The sequence below is a fragment of the Schistocerca piceifrons genome, chromosome 3, assembly GCF_021461385.2.
Source record: "Schistocerca piceifrons isolate TAMUIC-IGC-003096 chromosome 3, iqSchPice1.1, whole genome shotgun sequence".
NCBI classification, from domain to species: domain Eukaryota; kingdom Metazoa; phylum Arthropoda; class Insecta; order Orthoptera; family Acrididae; genus Schistocerca; species Schistocerca piceifrons.
This window is the reverse complement of record NC_060140.1, coordinates 37360451-37382738: the sequence shown is the minus strand read 5'-3', so window position 1 is coordinate 37382738 and position 22288 is coordinate 37360451. Positions and strand designations below refer to the sequence as shown.

The window sequence follows — 22288 nt, the reverse complement described above, 5'->3', positions numbered from 1 at the left end:
TGAGCTGCACAATAAGTCACGTTTAGGATGTCCAGTTACAGCCACTGCTCATGACATGACAAATCGCACATTGCCATTATTTATGCAGACTGGCACAGCATCACAACTCAACAATTGGCTCTTAGGCAATCAGTGAGCATTGGAAGTGTGTGTGTGTGTGTGTGTGTGTGTGTGTGTGTATGTGTGAAACCTGGATTTTTCTGTCAGCAACAAAAAGCAGTCACTGGAATGGCACCACTTGCAACACAAAAAAAAGTTTGAGGCAGCCAAGTCATGATGATAGTCTTTTGGGATAGTGATGATGTCACTCTCGTGGATGTGTTGCTAAAGGGGTTACCCTTTTATTCAGAGTCATGAATGAAGACTGAACAAACACAAGAACCATTTCCCACATGTTCAGTCTGACAAGAATCCAACATGACAACACACACACACACACACACACACACACACACACACACAGACACACACACACACACACACACCTCACAACCAGGGACACACCATAAAACAGTGCTGGACGTCATTCTTGACTCCACCTTACAAACCAGAGCTGGCACCCATGGACTTCCATCTGTTTGGGTTACTTACAGATTTTCTATGTAGGGACACACTTTGAAAATTATGAGGGCATAATGAATGCAGGGGAAGTATGGCTACAATCTCAGTACAATTTTACCAATATCAAATATGTATTAACACCAATTTAAGGCCATAGAACATGATGGAGACTGTATAAAAAAATGTTATATGTAAAAGAAACGTTGAATGATATTGTCATCAAATTATAGGTATGTTCTGAGAAAACACTGTGCAGCACTGATTGTTGAATGGCAGAAAGCAATCACTTATTTACAAACAAAACCAGAAGTGAACTGTTTCATAATCTACAAATAACATATCAAACAAAAGTGTATTGTAACTGTATCATTATAGATTATACTGACAATGCCTTAAAGTGAAAAAAGGCAAAACGCATCTGGTAGAATAAAATACATTGCAGCAAGTGAAGATGTTTTTTATTTACAAAACAAATATTTCTGTTCTTGCTGCCACACAAATGAACTACTTAAAGGTAATCAAAATTAGCCTAATTAAAGCAAGAAACTAGACAAGGGGATGTGATACTAAAAGTAGTAAATGAGATTTCCTTTTTGCTTTTCGGGCACAAAGTAAACTGCGTTGGCCAAAGTACGGATGATATAAAATGCAGGCTGGCAACAGCAAGAAAGAATTTCTGAAAAAGCAAAAATCTGTTAGTATCAAATATAAATATTAATGTTAGGAAGCCTTTTCTGAAAGTACTTGTCTGAAATGAAGTGTTGCATAGCAGTGAAACATGGACAATAAACAGTTCAGACAAGGAGAATAGAAGCTTTAGAAATATGGAACTTCAGCAGAATGCTAGATATTAAACACGTAAATCGAGGCACTAAAAAACCAAATTCAGTAAAAAATATCTGTATGGCACAACTTGATTAACAATGACTCAGTTAATAGGACATATTGTGAGGCATCAAAGACTCATGAATTTGGTAACAGAGGAGTTGTGGAGGTTAAAATTTTAGATTGAGATCAAGGTTCAAATGAATGTAAGTTGCAGCAGTTATGCAGAGAGGAAGACTTGTACAGGTTAGGCTAGTGTGGAGAGCTGCATTGAACCCATCTTCACATTGAAAACAACAACAACAGCAGCAGCAAATATCTTAGACCACTGCACTCTTCCACTTGTCATTCTTTTTCAGCTAGCCCTCCCCACACATATGTCTCTTACATAAAATCTGACTGAATTTGAAACTTGAAGCTCCTGTGTAAGCTGCCTCAACAGAGAACGCACCTGGTGTATTCACACTAAATGAGGGCACAGCAACTTGTGATATGTACAAGAAAAATATCTGAGTTCCACATCTTAATACAGACATGGCGATACTTCAACTACACTATTGCAGATGCTTCTTACTGTAAAGACTTCTTACCCCCTTGTGTTTTCAAAGCAGGAAAGCAGGAACGGGATGGGGCAAGTCATGCACAGGTGACGGGTGGCTGGGGGTCTTTGCGTGGATAATGTACGAGAGTCGGCTGGTGCATTTGTTGTGGCACAAATACCTTAGAATTTGAAACAAGCCGAGAATTTGCACATTAATCCTAACTTAGCAAATCAAATAACTGCAGCAATATATCAAGTTGCACTTTTAAGGAGGGCAGAATGTATGAGATTTGGGACACATCTGCTCAGATGCAAAAAGCAACAAAAAAACAGAGACACACCACTAGCATGTCATGTGGAACACCTTCCTGCTTCATACGAACAAGTTCTGCACAAAGTCTCTAGTGTTATTGGGCTGCCAGTCTTTCATTGCTAGTACAGTGGAACTTTGATTTTACATTCTCGATTTTACACTTTTCGCAATTCTACGCCGTAAATTTGTAGCCACTGTGAAAACCCATACGATCAGTGCTAAAAATTCCCCCATTCACATTTTTTCCTAGTAAGGTTGACCTCGACTATGTTCTTACTTGACAACTTGCTCAGCTTCATCCCATTTTCTTCTTATTGACATTTAATGTGACTGACCGAGTTATGAGTGACAGAAAAGACAGATGGTTCACACCACAGGTTTTGCTTTTGTTTTGCTTTAGGGTGCAAAAAACAACTGGAGTCATATGCGTGCAAGTCAAAACTATAGAACATGAAGACACAGAGGAGTTAAAAAAGGCTATACATCAGTCCCAATTGACATATCAGAAGACAGTCAAAAACAGGGACACGGAGAAAGGGCCACAAAGAAATGGAGGTCCAGAACTAAAAATTAAATCGTCTTCACATTATTGCTTTGGCAGATAAAAAGAAAATGAGGTCGACAGCCCACACGTCATTTACTAAAACAGCCAATACCTCAGACGACAAACCCAAGTGGGAACGTAAATGGTTAAAATATGGGGAGTTAAAACTTGGGCGCAAAGTGTACACAGTGGTGGGGTAGCACCACACATCAAATGACAATGACTAAAAAGGCAGATACGCAGCCTAATTAAAATGTCCTCGTCCTGGCAGTAGGGCCGAGAGGAGGTCAAACGAGCCACTGGGAGAGGCTTAATAAGCTGGAGCTTATTCCCGTGAAGGGAGGACAGTTGGCGATGCCAAAAGGGACACAATCTCCTGACAGATGTAACACAGAGATCATCCAAGGGAATATAGGAACTAGCGCGCTGAGGTACGAGGACTGCCGCCTGGGCAGCTGCATCAGCAGCCTCGTTTCCTAGCAGACTGACATGACCAGGAACCCACATAAACATCACAGTGGCTCCACCAAGAGTAAGCAAGTTTTCTTAGACCCACTGAACTGAGGGATAGGCGGTGTACAGTGCACATAGACTCTGAAGGGCACTGAGTGAGTATGAGCAGAGGACACAATTGAAAAGTCTGTGTCGCCTGATGTACTCCGTGACCTGATACAGGGTGAAGACCTCGGCTGTAAATACTGAGCAGTGTGACAGAAGCAGAAATCGAAAGATGTAGGCACCAATGACAAAGGCACACCCTGACCCCACGGTCAGTCCGAAAGCCATCAGTGTATACAAACGTACTGTTGTGAAGTTCCATGCAAAGGTCGTGAAACTGAAGGCGATAGGGCGAGGCTGGAGTAGTGTCCTCAGGAAGCAAATGAAGGCCAAGGTTAAGATGGGCCGCTTCACGAAGCCACGGTGGTGAAGAGTTCACACCCGCCAGGAAAGCTGCAGGTAGTATGAAGTTATGCCGCTGTAGCAAGTGACGAAAGCGGACTCCAGGAGATAACAGAGAGGAGGGACGTGACCTATACTGGCGATCAAAGGAATCATCGAAGGAGGCGACTTAGGATGGGTGGCCACGCATGGCAAACAAATGGCATGCATACCCGCTGAGGAGAATGTCACGGCGGTAGGACAGTGGTAGTTCAGCAGCTTCAGCATACAGACTTTCAACCAGGCTTGTATAAAAAGTGCCAGTGGCCAAACGAATGCCACGATGGTGGATAGTGTTGCAGTGGCATAAGAGGGATGTATGTGCAGACACATAAAGTACCCATCGTCGAGTTTTGAACAGACAAGGAACTGGTACAAATGGAGGAATGTGGTTCAATCAGCTCCCCAGAAAATACCATTCAGGACACGTAGGACATTGAGGAACCATGTACAGCGAGCTGCCAGGTAAGACACATGGGAGGACCAAGAGTGTTTCCTATCAAGCATGATCCCCAGGAATATCGTACTTTCAACAAATGGAATAGCAACAGGCCCAAGATGTAAAGATAGTGGGGAAACCATTTGCACTGCCAGAAATTCATACAAACAGTTTTGTCAGTGGAAAAACAGAAGCCATTGACGATGCTCTGGGGATAAAGATGATCAAGACACCGCTCACTGAGACAGGGCTGGGGTGAACTGCAATAGATGGCAAAATCGTGAACAAAAAGGGATCCAGAGAGGCCTGGCAGGAGACAGGCCACTATAGGGTTAATGGTGATAACAAAGACAACGATGCTCAGGACGGAACCCTGAGACACACCATTTTCCTGGATAAAGGTGTCCGACAAGGCAGAACCCACATGCACCTTCAAAACCTGGTCTTTTAAAAATTCCTGAAGAAAACAGGACAGGCAGTCATGGAAGCCCCAAGTGTAAAGAGTACAGAGGATACCAGTTCTACAGCAGGTGTCGTAGGCCTTCCAAATCAAGAAACACAACACAGCCACAGTCTGGGATTTCTGCAGAAAACAATTCATGACATGGGTGGACAAAATAACGAGATAGTCAACTGCAGAATGCTGCGCTCAAAATCCACACTGTGCATTCATTAGTAAATTGCGAGACTTGAGCCAGCATACCAGCCAGGTGTGAATCATATGTTCCATACCTCTCAAACACATCTGGTGATAGAGATGCAGCAGTAGCTAGAAGGAAGGTTTTTGTCCTTACTGGGCTTAGGTATGGGTATGATGGGTGGCTTCACGCCAAAGTCCGGGAAATGTGCCCTTGCCCAGATGCGGTTGTACATGTCAAGCAGAAAGTGCTTGCCTGCAGGAGAAAGGTGCTGCAACATCTCAATGTTGGCAGTGTATGGCCTTGGGGCAGAGGGTCAGGATGAACTGAGAGCATGATCTAGCTCCCTCATAGTAAAGGGGGCATTGTAGCACTCCCGATTCTGAGAAAGGAAGGGTATCGCCGGGCTCTGCTCTGCTCATTTTCAACGGAGGAAGATGGGGTGATAGTGGCGGGACGATAGTGGGAAGAGCTCAAAACTTCCGCAAAATGATGGCCCAAGGTGTTGGAGATAGCAACAGAATCCACAATAACATCGTCTGCTACTGTCAGGCTGGAAAATGGGTAATGGATCTTGGTCCCAGAGAGCTGTTGGAGGTTGGCCAACACGACAGAGGAAGGGGTGGAACTCCTAAAAGAACTAGTGAATAAAATCCAGCTAGCTTTTTGGTGCTATCCTGAGGAATGCAACAACACATTGCAAGCATCTGTTTATAATGAGTGCAGTTTCCCATGGTAGGATGACTTTCAAAAACGAAGAGAGGACGTCTCAGGGTGCGAATTGCATCGTGGCACACCTCAGTCCACAAAGCGACTGGGGTACAGCATGGTAAAGAGGAAGTGCAAGGAATGGAACATTCTGCAGCAGTAAGGATAACGTTTGTGAGGTATTCTACATGGTCATCACAACTGGGGACATCTTGTTCTTCGAAGGTCACCAAGGAGGAGTAAGCTGCCAGTCGGCCTTAGTAAGTTGCTTTTGGGTGTGCATGCAGGTGGGGTAGGAGTCAGCAAACGGATAGTACATAGAAAATGGTCACTCAAGCAGACATCAGAAAGAACGGACCACTGAAGATGATGGGCCAGCTGGGCAGTGCAGTAGGATAGGTCCAAAAGGGAATAGGTATGCAAGGAGTCGGAAAGGAAAGTTGGTTGTTAAGGCAGAAGAGGTTGAGTTGATTAAGACGATCAGCCAAGAAGGCACCTCTCTGACAGGTTCTGGGAGAACCCGTAAGGGGATGATGTTCATTCAAGTCACAGAGTAGCAGGAAAGCTGCTACCTTGTTGACACTGTGTGATTTCACAACCTCAGAGCTGTATTTGAGGTCGCATGTCTGAGTGGCCATGTCCTTCATGGGGTGAGGGGACAGAACTACAGGTGTCAGATGGAAGAACACAGGTTTTACGACAAGTCTATAACTTGCGAGTGACTGGGTAAGGCACTTTTTCCTTTACCCAGACCTTTTGGACAGACCGCTCATTAAGATACACGGGACAATCCCAACAGCAAACGGCATGGCTGCCATTGCAGGTGATACATCAGGGAGGAGGAGGCAGATAATTGCCCTTGTGCGCATCCCTACCACAAGTTACACATTTGGGTGGGTGTCGACAAGATGATCTAGTGTGGTTAAAACGATGACACTGCCAGCAGCGCATCGGGTTCGAAATGTACAGCCATACTGTGATGATTTCATAGCCTGCTTTTGTCTTGGACGGAAGCACCACTCTGTCAAAGGTGAGAAAAAGACTGCGGGTGTGCACTAAGGAGGAACCTATCTTTTTCGTCACCCGACGGGCAACAATGACACCCTGATCAGAGAGGTAAGAATGGATTTCGGCCTCAGTTAGACCACTGAGCAGCCTAGCGTAAATAACCCACGGGAAGAATTCGAAGTTCTATGGGCCTTGATGCAAACATGGTTGCTGTGGAGAAGGGGGGCAGCAAGCAGTTGTTGTGTTTGAGAATCAGAAGCAGTCTCCAAAAGCAAAGTACCATTCTGTAAATGAGAGCAATATTTCACAGGGCTGGCACTTTCATCAACACCTTTCGTGCATAATAAATGGATTTACCGCAGTGAAAGACTGACAGTCTTCAGTGCGTGAGACCATGAGGAACCGAGGTGCAGTGGGAAGGGTCTTTGAACCATTAGCCTCATTATGTTTACGTTACGTAGACATTGACTGTGAAGATGATTGGCTCATTGCGAGAAAATCCCCCACGATTGCCAGCATCTCCGATGGCGCGCTCCTTCCAACTGGGGTCCTCCTTTACAAGAGGGCGCACCAGCCGTAGGTGATTGTTCACACCTCAGGTCACACCTCACGACCGCCTGACAGAGGGACCAATCAGCAATTTGGGAAGGTTGCAGCTCAGGCAATTACCCAGCCCTGGGCCTGGGCTGAACCGGGGGATGCAAGCAAGCCCTACCTGTTGACCTGGGGCTGGGAATTATGCATTACCCAGTCACCTGTTATGAGTTAAGACGCACGAGCTGGCCTTCAGGAGTGCACAGGGAGGAAGAAGAGATACAGGAACCTCAAACACCGAAGTGGAGGAATGAGAGGAGAAGGAAAACAAAGGAAGGAAAAGGGAGTGAATATCAGGGACGAGAGTGTTCTTACATCAGCGACAATGCAGAACATTCCCAATGGCACCCCAGACATGTTCCACAGGGTTAGGGGAAAAAGAATAGCAAGAGGATACACATGCAGCACGGAAGGGGTAAGATACTGCAAAGGCTGGGGCCCCATGGTAGCCAAGCACGAATCCTCGAAAGAGTGACAAGGCCCCGGGGGAGGGGGGTGGGGGGTGAGGGCACGCCACAGGTGTTGGCGGAGTTAAGAGAATATTTTAAACCACTGTGGAGAGGGGAGAAGTTAGAGAGGAAATGCTGATGTAATCCACAATCAGTGTTGCCAATACAACTTGCAACATTTAGCTTCACAGCGCAATTACGATATAACAACTGCTAGATGGCACCAGTACTGTAAAAACAAGAAAGTCTGTGCAAACTGTTCTGAACCGAGCCAATATGTGACGAAGGGGACCAGCCAACACCTTTTCTTGTGCCACCTATAACCTGGTTTCATTTTCTTGAATGCACTTCTGATGTACTGTATTCAGCAACAATATTAATCATCAACCCTTTAATTTCAAACATTTAGGATCGACGAATATGCTTGGTCATAATCAAGGAAACATTGCCCATTCCTGGTTAATGAACTTTTATTGGCCGGTGACTTGTTAAGTCACCCAATAGCCAGCGCAGCCACCACACCATCGTCACACACGTAAACTGAGCTTGCCTACTGGACGTGTGGAAAAGGGGATTAGCCCTTCAGCAATGGGAATGCTGGCAGGGGTGAAAGCATTTTGTGAAGTGCTGCAAATATACTGTTCTGCAGGTGGTGTGCTATGACAGAGTTTTCACCCAGAAATAGAACAAGAGTTTTGCGATACACACCACACACTGTAGATCGTATAGATTGACAACAGTGATAGAGGGCATGATGCGAAATTTTAGCACCTGAGCTTGCTTTCAAATTTAAGTTTTACATAATGTACAGAAATACACTGAGCTGATTTCTAATAAGTTTGTAACATCAATTGGGTAAGTAAACTCATTTTGTCACGTCTGTTTCTCTCATCAAGCCTAAGATAACACTATAACAGTGGTGAGCATATGAAGAGCAGCTCATAAGAAAAGCATTAAAAAACAATAACAATGGTGACAAAGCATGTCATGAAGCAAATGTCTGCATTAATGCATGGTTTAACCACTTAGATGCTGTTATGTTTTTGGTTTAATTCAAGATGTTCATTAATTTTTGTTCTTTTTTTTTTCTGGGAAAGCACAAAGTATGATCCCTGAAAAACATATGCTTTGAACGTATAATTGGCAATCGTAGCACATCAGAAAATAGCTCAACCATCTAGTACCCAGATGCAAAATTTCAAATTTTGTACGAGTTTTTACTTGCAGTTACATATCTGCGATTTTTTAGGAACTGTTGAAATTCATACCACAAATTATTGTATGAACCCCTTGTACTGCACATCTAATTTCCTTCACTTGAACACATTTTATACAATGTATTGGAGGGGGTTGCATTTTTTAATTATATATGCAAATTACATGCGTTTTTGCTCATATTTTGGGGTGGGGGTTTTCACATTTTCCTCAATTCTGCATTTTCCTCAGTGACTCAGCATCTCAGCTACATGGTGAGCAGCAACTTTCCTTTTCATAATATTGTTACATTCCAGCCTGTATTTTCCATTGTTTAATTTTCCTCAATTTCATGTTTTTTAAGTCTGGACCACATGAGAACATAAAATAGGGATTTCACTGAAATATTATGTTGATGTTTGGAATGTTAGACCCATGTATAACTAGATAAGTGCAATTCTCATAGTAGACAATTTGTATAGAGACTGACTAGTCATTTCAAAATACTTTTCAAATGTTTATACACTTAATCAGCGTTCGAATTACTGCAGGTTCATCAACAGAAAATGAATAATTACACGCACTTCGTATATCTGGTAACAAGTTAAGCTAGTTGGAGGACTGTGGTGGTGTGAAGTAAATGTAAATGTCGTGTGACTATGGGCTCCCATCTGGTAGACCGTTCACCAGGTGAAAGTCTTTCAATTTGACGCCACTTTGGCGACTTGCGTTTCGATGGGGATGAAATGATGATTAGGACAACACAACGCCCAGCCCCTGAGCGGAGAAGATCTCTGACCCAGCCGGGAATCGTACCCGGGCCCTTAGGATTGACATTCTGTCGCGCTGACCAGTCAGCTACCGGGGGCGGACGTGGTGTCAAGTAATCCCAGAATATTGCTGCTATCGCAATGAGTAGCTGCACTTTGTACAATATACATGAAGTGCTTGTAAGTATTCACAATCTGAACAGTAGCTTGAAACTTGAATGTCTAGGTAGCCTCATTTTTTTTAATGTGGTAAAGTGATATTGGAAAATCCTATGTGGAATATGACTATCGGTACAAAGGAAGGCCAATTCTTGTCATCGCTGAGTAACATATAGGCACCCTAAAAAGGAGTTGCTAACTACAGTATAGTCATTGAAGTTTTGTTACTTAGTAGCCTACACACAGACAATGTTCTACTTGTAAAATTTTTCCTTGCACGAGAAAAATATTTCTCTTTAAAAAATAAAAAAGGAGGGCAAAAACTAAAATAAAACTTACTAGTGATTGACATGTGCTGGCACTGTTTGCGTAGGTAATCTAGAAGGCTTCCCAGCGGTGCCAGCTCCGTCACCATCATCATGGGCTGAGACAGAACGACACCAAACAGCCTGCAAGAGCAACGGCAAGAACACCAATGCAAACAATATTGTGTCAGCACAAGACTACAATGACAATTACTCACCTACCAAATGGCAACAACCACTATGTAACAACAACTACCACCTAGCATAACTCTGATGTTACTTTGCATACTGATTGTACCTCTTGTTTTTTGTACGTGTCACAGAAGTGAGCGAGTCAGGGAATTGAAGAAGTCTTTAGATACAGACCACTGGCTCTGATACGAACAGAATGCAGGAATCACACTGATATTCAGCAATACAATCAAGGGGGACTGACAAGACTTTCTTCACAATAATCTGAACAGGATTTGAACTATCTTCCTCACTGACAACAGCACAAATAAATAACTTCCCAACCACATCAGTAAATACAAGAACTCTTACTCCCACACACAGCACAGCTTCTAAGTTACCAGAAGCTCACCCTAGTCAACTTTGGTACCTGGTAGCTCACATTTTCCATAGGTAAAAATTCGAGTACTGAGAAGCACTGCTATCCAGTATCGACAGTCTGTTTAAAATTACTTCAGGACTAACACAGGAGGTGCAAAACAGAGTTTCCGAGACTGGCACAAAGCACAAGTGTAGTCTTACATTTCATTTGACTCACTCAAAACTATTGGTTATTAAATGTACAAAGTTGTAACTGGTATTAATGTGCTATGGAAGAGCTACACTATGTTTTCATTTCCGTTTATTTACAGTAACAAATTTTTAAGACAAAGCATAGGACATTTATGAAAACACATTTCCTGATGACATTGCCAATTTTGAGACATGCAGGAAATGTTTTTGTTATCAAGTTTACATGAACACATTATGAAAACAAAATCTTAATAGTACTACATACTTTCATTTCCTCCAAACTGGAACTCAACAACAATCTAATGACAGACAATTCGAGTAAAATGTGATGCACAATGCCAGGCTCAGGTGTAAAAAACTCAGCAGTCGCCCATTACATTTCATTGTGAGAAACAGATTGTTAGATTTATATTTAACCCCTTATTATATTTTCTGATCAAATTTTCTTCTAATTGTAACAAAGCAAAAAAATTATTCCTGTTAACTGATGTGAGGAAACTTATTGACAGGCTTATAAAAGTGACGAGAATAGTGATACAAAATACACTACTCCAGTATTGCAGCAACTGTTAACACAAACAGCAAAAGTTATTTCTGCTGTGTGATTATGACTGATCTCCTGAGATGAACTTCATTCATATCTCAGTTGTGTACTTATTAACAGTCAAAACTTTCACATACAATAATAATCTCTAAACAGCATTTGCAGCCTTACCTCACAAGATTCGGATGGTCCAGAGCATGCATTGCTTGCACTTCACGCACGAAATCCTCCAGGATGCCTGGCTGTCCTAGTGCATCACGTTTGAGTATTTTAACTGCAACAGGATGTACATGACCTGACGGTGTTGTCCATTCTCCACGTCGAACTACTCCAAATGAGCCATCGCCGAGCTTTGACATTAGGCTATAAATTGAAAAATATGTTGCATTTGAGCACATAAAAGACATTTCAAACAGAAGGTTGTTATACACGACTGACTAACGAAATGATATTATAAAAGAGGACAATTCTGTGACACTTTTAGAACTTTTTGTAACAATTTGTACGAGTATGTACCACACCACGTAATTTCCACATATATATGGAATTTTTTAACCTTTATCCTTTAATTTTGACAGAAATGAAGTTTTTTATCTGCAATGAGGTATTCGGAATATGGTACATTAATTGTCACAAGGTTATCCCCAGCTCAGGATGACACTGTTACATGAAATCCAAAACAGGGAAAGCAGACAAAGTCATACATCATCACAACAATGGGCTGACCTTGCATTTCTTTACAACTTTGTTACAAATATGCCACATTTTATGAGTTTTGTTTAATCTATACACAGATAGAAATGTCACAAAGTTTGTCAGTTTGGTGTGTCTTACTTTTCTGATGTTCTTAAAATACAAATTATAGGCTTTAATAAATAAAGTAAGAGGGGAAGAAAGTAGTCTGCATTATGCAATGTAATAAAACATTTATACAATTATTTACACAACTGTTCAGTGAAACCGTGTAAGAAAAAATAGGTCAAACACATCTAACACCGAGCGAGGTGGCGCAGTGGTTAGACACTGGACTCGCATTCGGGAGGACGACGGTTCAATCCCGCGTCCGGCCATCCTGATTTAGGTTTTCCGTGATTTCCCTAAATCACTCCAGGCAAATGCCGGGATGGTTCCTCTGAAAGGGCACGGCCGACTTCCTTCCCCATCCTTCCCTAATCCGATGAGACCGATGACCACGCTGTCTGGTCTCCTTCCCCAAACCAACCAACCAACCACATCTAACACAAAATCCTCTAACAACATTATTAAGAACAAACTGTTGGACACTTACTTAAGGGTTCAGTTTATGAGAAAAAAATAAAGTCTTGACACATTCAGTACAATATTCTGAGCAACAGTATGTTATATTTAAAAACAAAGTTATCATGTGAAATAAAACTTTGCCTTTTCTACTAAACCTCACAAATGTCCTCAATTTCATTAACAGAACCTGTTTTCTAAAATTTTAATTGGCACACTTGTTTCTGCAGGTATGTGTATTGTTATAAACTTATCTCTATAATCTAAGGAAGTAACTTTTCTCACTTACCAATAGCTGAAGGAGTTTTTGTAAAATTTCACTTTCTGTAGAATGATCTACACAATTAACTTACTCATGTTAACATACCCTCAGTTATTTAGCTCTTCGTCGGTAGCACAAAGCATCCAAGAAATCTATGAACAGGTTTCTCCACCTCACAAAAAAATCTGCTTTGTTACCAGCTCAGATGTAATACACATACTTGTAGCTTCCATCACTAATAGTAGTATTATGCAGGAATATCTTGCCACAGAGCTGTCTATCGAATGTTAACCTGAATTACAGTAGTTAAGAAAAAAAACTGGAGTGCACTGTTGTCACAAAGTTGCCCACTTTTATGGTGCTAAGAAAATTATCAAATACAAATAAAATGTTGACAAAAACCAAATTCGTACCAAATTCGTCAGTCATATTTGGCAGAGTGTCACAAAAAGCCCAACCTCTTTGCATTTACATATGTCTGCTGTGTGTGTGTGTGTGTGTGTGTGTGTGTGTGTGTGTGTGTGTGTGTGTGTGTGTGGGTGTGGGCGCGCACGCGTGCGTGTGGGCACGAGTGTATACCTGTTGTTTTTTCCCCTCTAAGGTAAGTCTTTCCGCTCCCGGGATTGGAATGACTCCTTACCCTCTCCCTTAAAACCCACATCCTTTCGTCTTTCCCTCTCCTTCCCTCTTTCCTGATGAAGCAACCTTGGGTTGTGAAAGCTTGAAATTTGTGTGTGTGTGTGTGTGTGTGTGTGTGTGGTTTTTTATTGTTTCTATCTACCAGCGCTTTCCCGTTTGATAAGTCACAGAATCTTTGTCTTTTATATATATTTTTCCCATGTGGAATTTTTCCCTCAAAGGAGATTTCAACCAACTTCCAGCCCATACCTGGCACAATATTCAGATTTCTTTCATTTCCCAGAAGCTTGGGAAATCAGCTGAAGAATAGACAGACCTGGCAGTCTTATGGTAAAACATGGGCCCAAAAAACAAAAGATGCAATTAATAAAATATTTCAGGCTATTATGTCATTGTCAGATGGATGTCCCATGAAAACCCAACGTTTTGTCTCCATCTGCAGAGGACATCGGAGCCTCTTTGAATGTTTGGTTCATACCCTGGCTTGCTACTGACTGCAGCAAAACTCCTTTTACCCATGCTCTCACGCAGTGGTGTGGCATCACATGCTCCGAGTAGCCTGGTGCAATTAACTGTTGTCGGTTGCTGTTATCCACTGTTACTATCCCCTTGTGGTGGCAGAGTCTTACACATATTCTTCAGCACTGGGATCCAGATGTAATTCAATGCACGAGTCTTCCATCATGAGGTGATAGCAACAGTGGACAATGGCAACCAACAACAAGCAACTGAGCCCAGGTACACTATGTGATCAAAAGTATCGGGACACCTGGCTGAAAATGACTTACAAGTTCGTGGCACCCTCCATTGGTAATGCTGGAATTCAATACGGTGTTGGCCCACCCTTAGCCTTTATGACAGCTTCCACTATCACAAACATATGGTCAATCAGGTGCTGGAAGGTTTCTTGGGGAATGTCAGCCCATTCTTCATGGAGTGCTACACTGAGGAGAGTTATCGGTGTTGGTCGGTGAGGCCTGGCACAAATTCAGCATTCTAAAACATCCCAAAGGTGTTCTATTGTCGTGTAACCATTCCACCACAGGCCGTGCATTATGAACAGGTGCTCGATCGTGTTGAAAGATGCAATCGCCATCCCCGAATTGCTCTTTAACAGTGGAAATCAAGAAGGTGCTTAAAACATCAGTGTAGGCCCATGCTGTGATAGTGCCACACATTGTGTACCATGATACGTCACTCACACAACGCTTTTCCACTGTTCAATCATCCAATGTTTACGCTCCTTACACCAAGCGTGGTGTCCTTTGGGATTTACCGGCATGGTGTGGGGCTCATCAGCAACCACTCAACCATGAAATCCAAGTATTCTCACCTCCTGCCAAACTGTCATAGTACTTGCAATGGATCCTCATGCAGTTTTGATTTCCTGTGTGATGGTCTGGCTAGATGTCTGCCTATTACACATTATGACTCTCTTCAACTGTCGATGGTCTCTGTCAGTCAACAGACTATGTCGGCCTGTACGCTTTTGTGCTGTACGTCTCTCTTCACGTTTCCACTTCACTGTCACATCGGAAACAGTGGACCTAGGGATGTTTAGGAGTGTGGAAATCTTGTGCACAGACGTATGACACAAGTAACACCCAATCACCTGGGCACGTTCAAAGTCCACAAGTTCTGTGGAGTGCCCCATTCTCCTCTCTCACGATGTGTAATGACTACTGAGGTCACTGATAGGGAGTACTTGGCAGTAGGTGGCAGCACAATACACCTAATATAAAAAACTTATGTTTTCTGGGGGTGTCCAGATACTTTTGATTACATTGTGTATATGAAAAATGTGATGTCACGCCACTGCGCAAGAGCATATGCCAGCGGAATTTTGCTGCAGTCAGTAGCGAGCCAAAGAGTGAATCAGACACTCAAAGAAGCTATCACCCTTCTTGAAACTGTCCTCTGCTGATGGGAACGAAATGTTGGGTTTTAAAAGGAAATCCATCGACCATGGCATAATACCCCACAATATTTTAATAATTATGATATTTCCAGCTGTGAAAGTTTACATTTTACAATTGAACCAAAAGATAGCAGGATCAGATCCCAATATTGGAATACCTCAGTCTGTCTGCATCCTAGTCTGAAGTTCACAATACTTGAAGATTCACCAGGAATGACATGTGTTTCGGATTCCCACATTAAACTATAGGTCCCCTTTCTCCAATAGGAATTTTATTTCACATGATATCTTTGTTTCTAAATATAACATAGTGTTGCTCAGAATATTGTACTGAATGTGTCAAGACTTTCTTTTTCTCTCAAAATCTGAACTTGTAAATAAATGTCCAACAGTTTGACCTTAATTATGTTACTTAGAAGATTTTGCATTAGATGTAAGTGTTGCGAGCACACAAGTTACTGAACTAAGTGCAACTGAAAGTTTTCCAGCAGGGCACTGAGCCTCCCAAAAACCTGTTATTATTATTACTATTATCTTTTTGCCTTTCTCAGATGTTATGTCTGGTTAAAAATGGAAAGTGACGCAGACCTTGATTAAGCTTGACTTCCTTTTAACTGTACGGTATATGTTACATTGCATTTAGGAACTTTCGGGTAATTGAACATGTATCAATAATTACGGATTTCTGTAGTTGTATATATGCGTGTGGATGTAGCTGTATTGCTTTGATGTACTGGTGGATATTGTGTGGTATTACTCCTGTAGTCGATAGTATAATTGGTATAATGTCAAGTTTACCCTGATGCCACATGTCCTTGACCTCCTCAGCCAGTTGGATGTATTTTTCAATTTTCTCTCCTGTTTTCTTCTGTATATTTGTTGTATTGGGTATGGATATTTCGATTAGTTGTGTTAATTTCTTCTTTTTATTGGTGAGTATGATGTCAGGTTTGTTATATCTGTTATAATGGTTCTGTTCCAGTATAATTTGTATTCATCATTCTCCAGTACATTTTGTGGTGCATACTTGTATGTGGGAATGTGTGGTTTTATTAGTTTATGTTGTATGGCAAGTAGTTGATGTATTATTTTTGCTACATTGTCATGTCTTCTGGTGTATTCTGTATTTGCTAGTATTGTACATCCGCTTATGATGTGATCTAATAATAGTAATAATAATAATAATAATAATAATAATAATAATTATTATTATTATTATTATTATTATTATTATTATTATTATTATTATTATTATTATTATTATTATTATTATTATTGTTATTGTTATTGTTATTCTTTGAGGTTATATGCTTCAGAAAGTAATACTGAATACCATCACACTGTTCCAAACTCCTGTTAGCTGTAGGTGCTAAAGTAAGTCACCTTGTCACCTTTTGGCAAAACTTGTGATGAGGAATGTTACACTAAGCCTGAATTTCTTCAAATTTTTTCCAGCGAATAGGGCAAACATTAAAATAATGGTAAATATTGACCAGAAATTTAGATGTTTCTTTACCTAAACACTTCAGTGCCTTTACACAATATCATGCAATGCATAAATGTTCCTAGTTCTGATGTTTACTAGTTGTCTGACTCAGGTCTCCCGATATTACTATCTAAAAGCCTGAATACTTTTTTATTGACTGAATCCCAGCACATTGTCTGACCTCATCGTTTGGAATTTATTCAAGAACAAGTTGGTCAGGAAAGCGCTTCACATAATTTCTGACTTAACATTTCATGCCTGCTTTCCTGATAAAGTCTTAAGTGTTGCATTCACAGGCGCTGACTACATGGGGCCTGAGGGGGCCCGAAACCCCCCCCCCCCCCCCCCCCCTCATGTAAAAATCACAAAATTATGTTGGAATTTTTTTTCCTTGTTTGATGATAGTTACCTTTTAAAATACATTCAGTAATGAGTTAAAACAAATAATTATTACAGCAGTAAAAAGCTTAACTGAAAACGAGTGGTGTGAATCACGATAATGTTACGGTGCTGCGAGCACACTTAGAATTCGTCCCAGTGCGTGAAACTTCGGGTAAAGCCTGTCGGCGGCGGGCCAGCGCTGCAGCCGCGGCAACATAAAAAGGACTGGTGCCCAAGCGTCTGGAACCCTCCGCCTCGCATCGCCTTGACACTTCGAGACATTACGATGCAGCAGCTATATAAAGGCCGCCCTGCTGTCACAGTTTCATTCAGTGCATGCTGCAGAAGTTTTTAGTTTTCAGACTTTAGTGTCTAGTGGACTATTTTATATAACGATATTATATTTGTTTAATTTAGTCACTTTGTGTATTGTGAATTAAGTTTGCAATTGATAAATTTGTTACCAAAAAGGTGCACTTGGAGGTTGATGATACTGCAAGTCAACCTCCAACAATTATTGTGTCGTCAATTGCTTCATCGTCTTCAGGCGAGAACTGTTCACAGCCAAAACAAGGACAATCTGGTAAGGGAAGATCATTTCATTTCAGATGTCTCGGTTGATCAAATATACATGGCTAGAACATGAATCAACCGAAAAAGTTTTTTGCAAAACCTGCTAAAAATCTATTACAATTTCCTTAAAAAAATGAAGAATAATATTAAGAAGAAGATGCATTTACTTCCCTAGGGTTTTCTAACTGAAAAAAGGCTTTGGAAAAATTCTTTCTTCATGAAAATATGTTTACGCATAAAGAAGGTGTTCTGAAAAATGAAAATATAACTAACAATTGCTTTACATTTTTGGTATCATGCATCACATGTATTTCTCCTAAAGGAGAAGAGAGAAACATCCCTATTAAACCTGTTATACCATGGCAATTAAAAAATAAAAATATAAAAACAAAAAACCTCTATAAGTTTTAAAGAATCCAGCATTGTCTTAACTGCTGACTTTTGGGAGATCTGATTTGTACCGACACCATCCCACAAGTGTCATAGCAATGGAACTGCAAGTTTCCGTGAGCCAGTGACAGCAGCCCTGCCAAGTCTGTGCTGTACATCAGTCAGCCCCATCTCAGCAATTCTTTCAATGACTCAAACCTCAAGCATCCCAGCAATATTTGCACTTTAATTTCATGTGTCCTTATTTGAAAACACGTCAGCTCATCATCATTGACGCTTTCAGCAAATTTTCCTTCATGGTTCCTACGCACTCTATTACAGATCATTCCAAAATCCTAGTGTTGTCATCAATGTTTTGCCCCAAGGGCCTACCTGAAGTGATTGAGACTGACAATGGACCTCAATTTGTTGCTGCCGAGTTTAGCCCTTTGGCTGCTGCATCTGCAGGTCCGGCTGGCCATGTCGAGCGCGCCCTTGAGGTAGCCTAGTCCGTTTACTTGTGCTAACAACCGCCTCTGCAGACGTCTGTGCCTGGGCTCTTCAGTTGGCTGACCTAACACCTCCCCTGTGCTGAGTACGATCAATGACATTACAAATAAACGCAGTGTATCTGGATACTTATTCCATAGCTTTGAATCTGGACATAAATTGCTTGACAGACATAATGTTGTATTGAATAGTACTATTTCTCTTTTTCTTTTCTTTTCTCGTATATAACCTATATGTAAACTGAATGAGCTTCAAACCAAAGACATCGCCAAAAGTAAATTAATGAGTTGTTTTGTGGCAAGGATAATGTTTTGATTCATTGTTAAATATCTGTACGAGACAAAGTAATAAATACGCTCTTCAATTTATTAATTCATGTATCTTCACCCTTTTGTTTCAGGAAGTGGTAGCATACGGACATATGCTTGGATCCATCGTACAAGCATTTTTAAAGATTTCCATTGTTTGAACATTGTTAAAGATGTGTATTTTAACCGTTCATTAAAAGGAGTTATTAGGAAAGGAATATTTATTTGCATGGTTATAAGTTGAACTACTCCTGTTCATCATTTGACTCAACGCCGAGCTCCTGCATCAAGAGGTTCGGTGCAGACAAGAATAATTAATGCCGTAACTTGGGGAGCATTCCTGCATTGATATTGTCACACTGAAGACTAAACACAATGGAATTAACATGAAGGTAATGACTCAAACTTGACAGACACCTATTTAACTTGGTTTACTTATGCTAAAAATATTGTACTTCGTGTGTTTAAGAACTTATAGACAGATCGACAATTTCAACGGTTGTGGTAATTATTTGATACAATTTCAATGATTGCGGTAATTATTTGGTACCGCACAATACTGGAAGCAGCAGTACATAATGCAAATTATGTTTCTTGACCTTGAATGCAATGATATTCAAGGTCTGTTGATAATGGTACCAGTTAAAGTTCACCCAAGATTGTACACAGATTCATGAATTGCTTTCAAAATTTTCTCAACTATTCTTCCCAATCAATTTCTCCAATTATTCAAGCAAGTATCAATCTGTTTCCATTTTCACATCCATAGTCAATGCAGACAAACTGCTGACACTGCTAACATGTAACTCCTCATCGAAGTCTTTCTTTCATTTGCAGTTAGTTCTTGGGAATGATCATAAGGTCTCTCTGTATATGTTGTAAGTTTTATTTGACATATTGATACTTAATTATCAGCTTTTTGTACATAACTTAAGACATAAATGCTGGAGAATTCATAACGATCAAATGTTGACGTTCGTTTGTGTTAGCGTATTAATTCATCCGCACACAACTTTAGAGGGAAGTGTCTAGATGCCAAGACACACTTTTGAAGCTAATCAGCATATTTTGAGCTCAATACTCCAATAAATTATCCCCAGGGAAAATTCAAAAAAGGTCAACATTTCTGAATTTTTTTTTTTTTTATGAGATGCAATTGTTATTATACAATAGAAATAAATGATGATATATAACTTTTGTTTAAGAATTTTATAAGGAAATACTAAAGTTTGTACACTACCTAATTATGAGTTACCTTTAACTCATAATGACCTTTTGTGCCTCAGAAACTTTCATAACACCACTATATATAAAAATGAATTATTGTGTGTGTGTCTCTCACTAAAACTCAAAAATGGCTTAACAGATTTGGATGATTCTCTTTTGGTTGCATTTGTAATTGTTAAGGCAAGGTTTGCAGAAAGAATAGTTCACAAAAGTTGCTTAGAAAATTGGAGAATTCTGGAAATACCGAAAGAGCTTTTTTCTATGAGATTTTCACGATTTTTGTAACTCACAATTGAAACAATTGATATGAATATTTTTTTTTTTCCTTTAGGGTTCTAGACCTGGAGCATCCAGCCTGTGTTTATCAGCACTGACTGGATGTTTCACATGTTTGTGTGTAAGCTCCTTGTCAGCATAGTAATTCATCTGGAGAGGCTCTTCAATATAAGATATTTCTGTTTTTTATTTATTTACTTATCTATTTATTTATTTATTTATTTTGCACTGTTATATTTCCCATCCTCTTTTCTCATCCAGGCTTTGGACTGGAAACGGCAAAGTTAGTTTTTTTATATTTGTTTTTCATTATTTTTTTTATTTTTTATTTTTAAATATTTTTTTCAGAAGTAAGGGCTTAACTTTATCTTCCAGATGTAGCAACATAGTAGAAAGTTGTTCTTTGTGTGGTATCTTTCAAAACATGATATAATACACAAGGGCATGTTGCATGTTTTGCATTCATATTTCATTTCTCTGGCATAAAAGAGACACCCACTGATGATGGCACAGAGGTGCTAAAACATGTTTGGGAACTTGGAAAAAATGGTGTTTTGCATAACTGGTGGAACATACATCCAACAAATTTTTGTACCATTTAAAAGATTTATGCACAGATCCAACTGAGCTTAATAGGATGTCAGAGTAGTCTACTGCGCCCATACTTGAATTGAAGTCAACAACATATTGAGGCTTCATTACTTTCTCGCCAGTCTTCATGTTTGTTTTTCCCAGGTCATGCACATCGACACTTCTCTCTTGTCGCACCACTTTATGGCAAGCATTGTGTCAGTTGACATAAATTCAACTTCTCCTTCTTGTAATTCCTTCTGTAGCTTCAGCAAACTGCACCTGGGTCATTCCATGGTGACTAACGTCATATTTTTCAGTGACAACAGACATTTTAACCCCTCCGTTTTGGCAACAATGATTACTTTTTCACAACCTTTATACTACACATGATAGGTCGACTTCCAGGCGTCTTTGAGAGTTTCACAAATTGCCTATAAATACAATAGCCTATTTATAGATAAAATTTAAAAAAGTGTGACAAACGTAACATTTGCGTGACACTTTAAAAAACAACTGATGTTGTAACAGCTTTTGTAAAGTGCCAATGCTGTTTAGTTTCACCCTTAATATATGGCTTTGACCTCTGTACTCTACCTTACTTCTTACCAGCTGCTTATTGCTGTGTGGCTAATTATTAGGTGGAGCAGGAGGATTTTATCAGTAAGGTGCTGTGACAAACGTAACGTGACAAACGTAACACAATGGTCATAACTATGAACTTTATTTCAAATTAAGCTACAGCCTTATGATTGAAGCACATGTTTAAATACAAAGCATACAGCATTGGATAAATCTCATATAGCCTCACTGAACTTGAAATGACCACGACGATTCAGTGGGCATGGTGGTGATTGCAGTTTCTTCACAATGTCAGTCTTGTGATAAATAATTTGATCCTTTTTATCAGGCCATTTATACGTAGATGTGCCAGCAGGAATCATTACAGACACTTGAAAAGAATTAGAATCCTCAGGATCCACTCCAACAACTTCTCCAGGATACCTCTGATTATCATACTGAACAATGCACCAGTCATGTACAGGTAGTTCTATAGAATCAGAATTACCAATTACTAAAGTCTTCACTACTTTCTTGGGGAATACTGCTATCTGAATCATCATTGCTATTATAAAGACTGACAGTGTAAAATTTTACACTATCAGATATGGCAACCACATCTTCTGTGTTTTCATACAACAAAATCTGCAAATTTCCTACTCGTTTCACACAATGG

At 40.4% G+C, this 22288-nt stretch overlaps 1 protein-coding gene across 2 annotated transcripts in view; it reads right to left on the bottom strand.

Moving 5' to 3' along the window:
• The window catches only part of LOC124788228 (activated Cdc42 kinase Ack), a 499253-nt gene that overhangs the window by 386705 nt on the left and 90260 nt on the right, over positions 1–22288 (bottom strand). For both annotated transcript variants that reach the window (XM_047255411.1, XM_047255410.1), the window contains exons 4-5: positions 11447–11638; positions 10022–10131 (exon numbers count right to left, since the gene is read on the bottom strand). In XM_047255411.1, coding sequence (XP_047111367.1) covers positions 10022–10131; positions 11447–11638 — 302 coding nt within the window. The remainder of the gene's footprint in view (positions 1–10021; positions 10132–11446; positions 11639–22288) is intronic.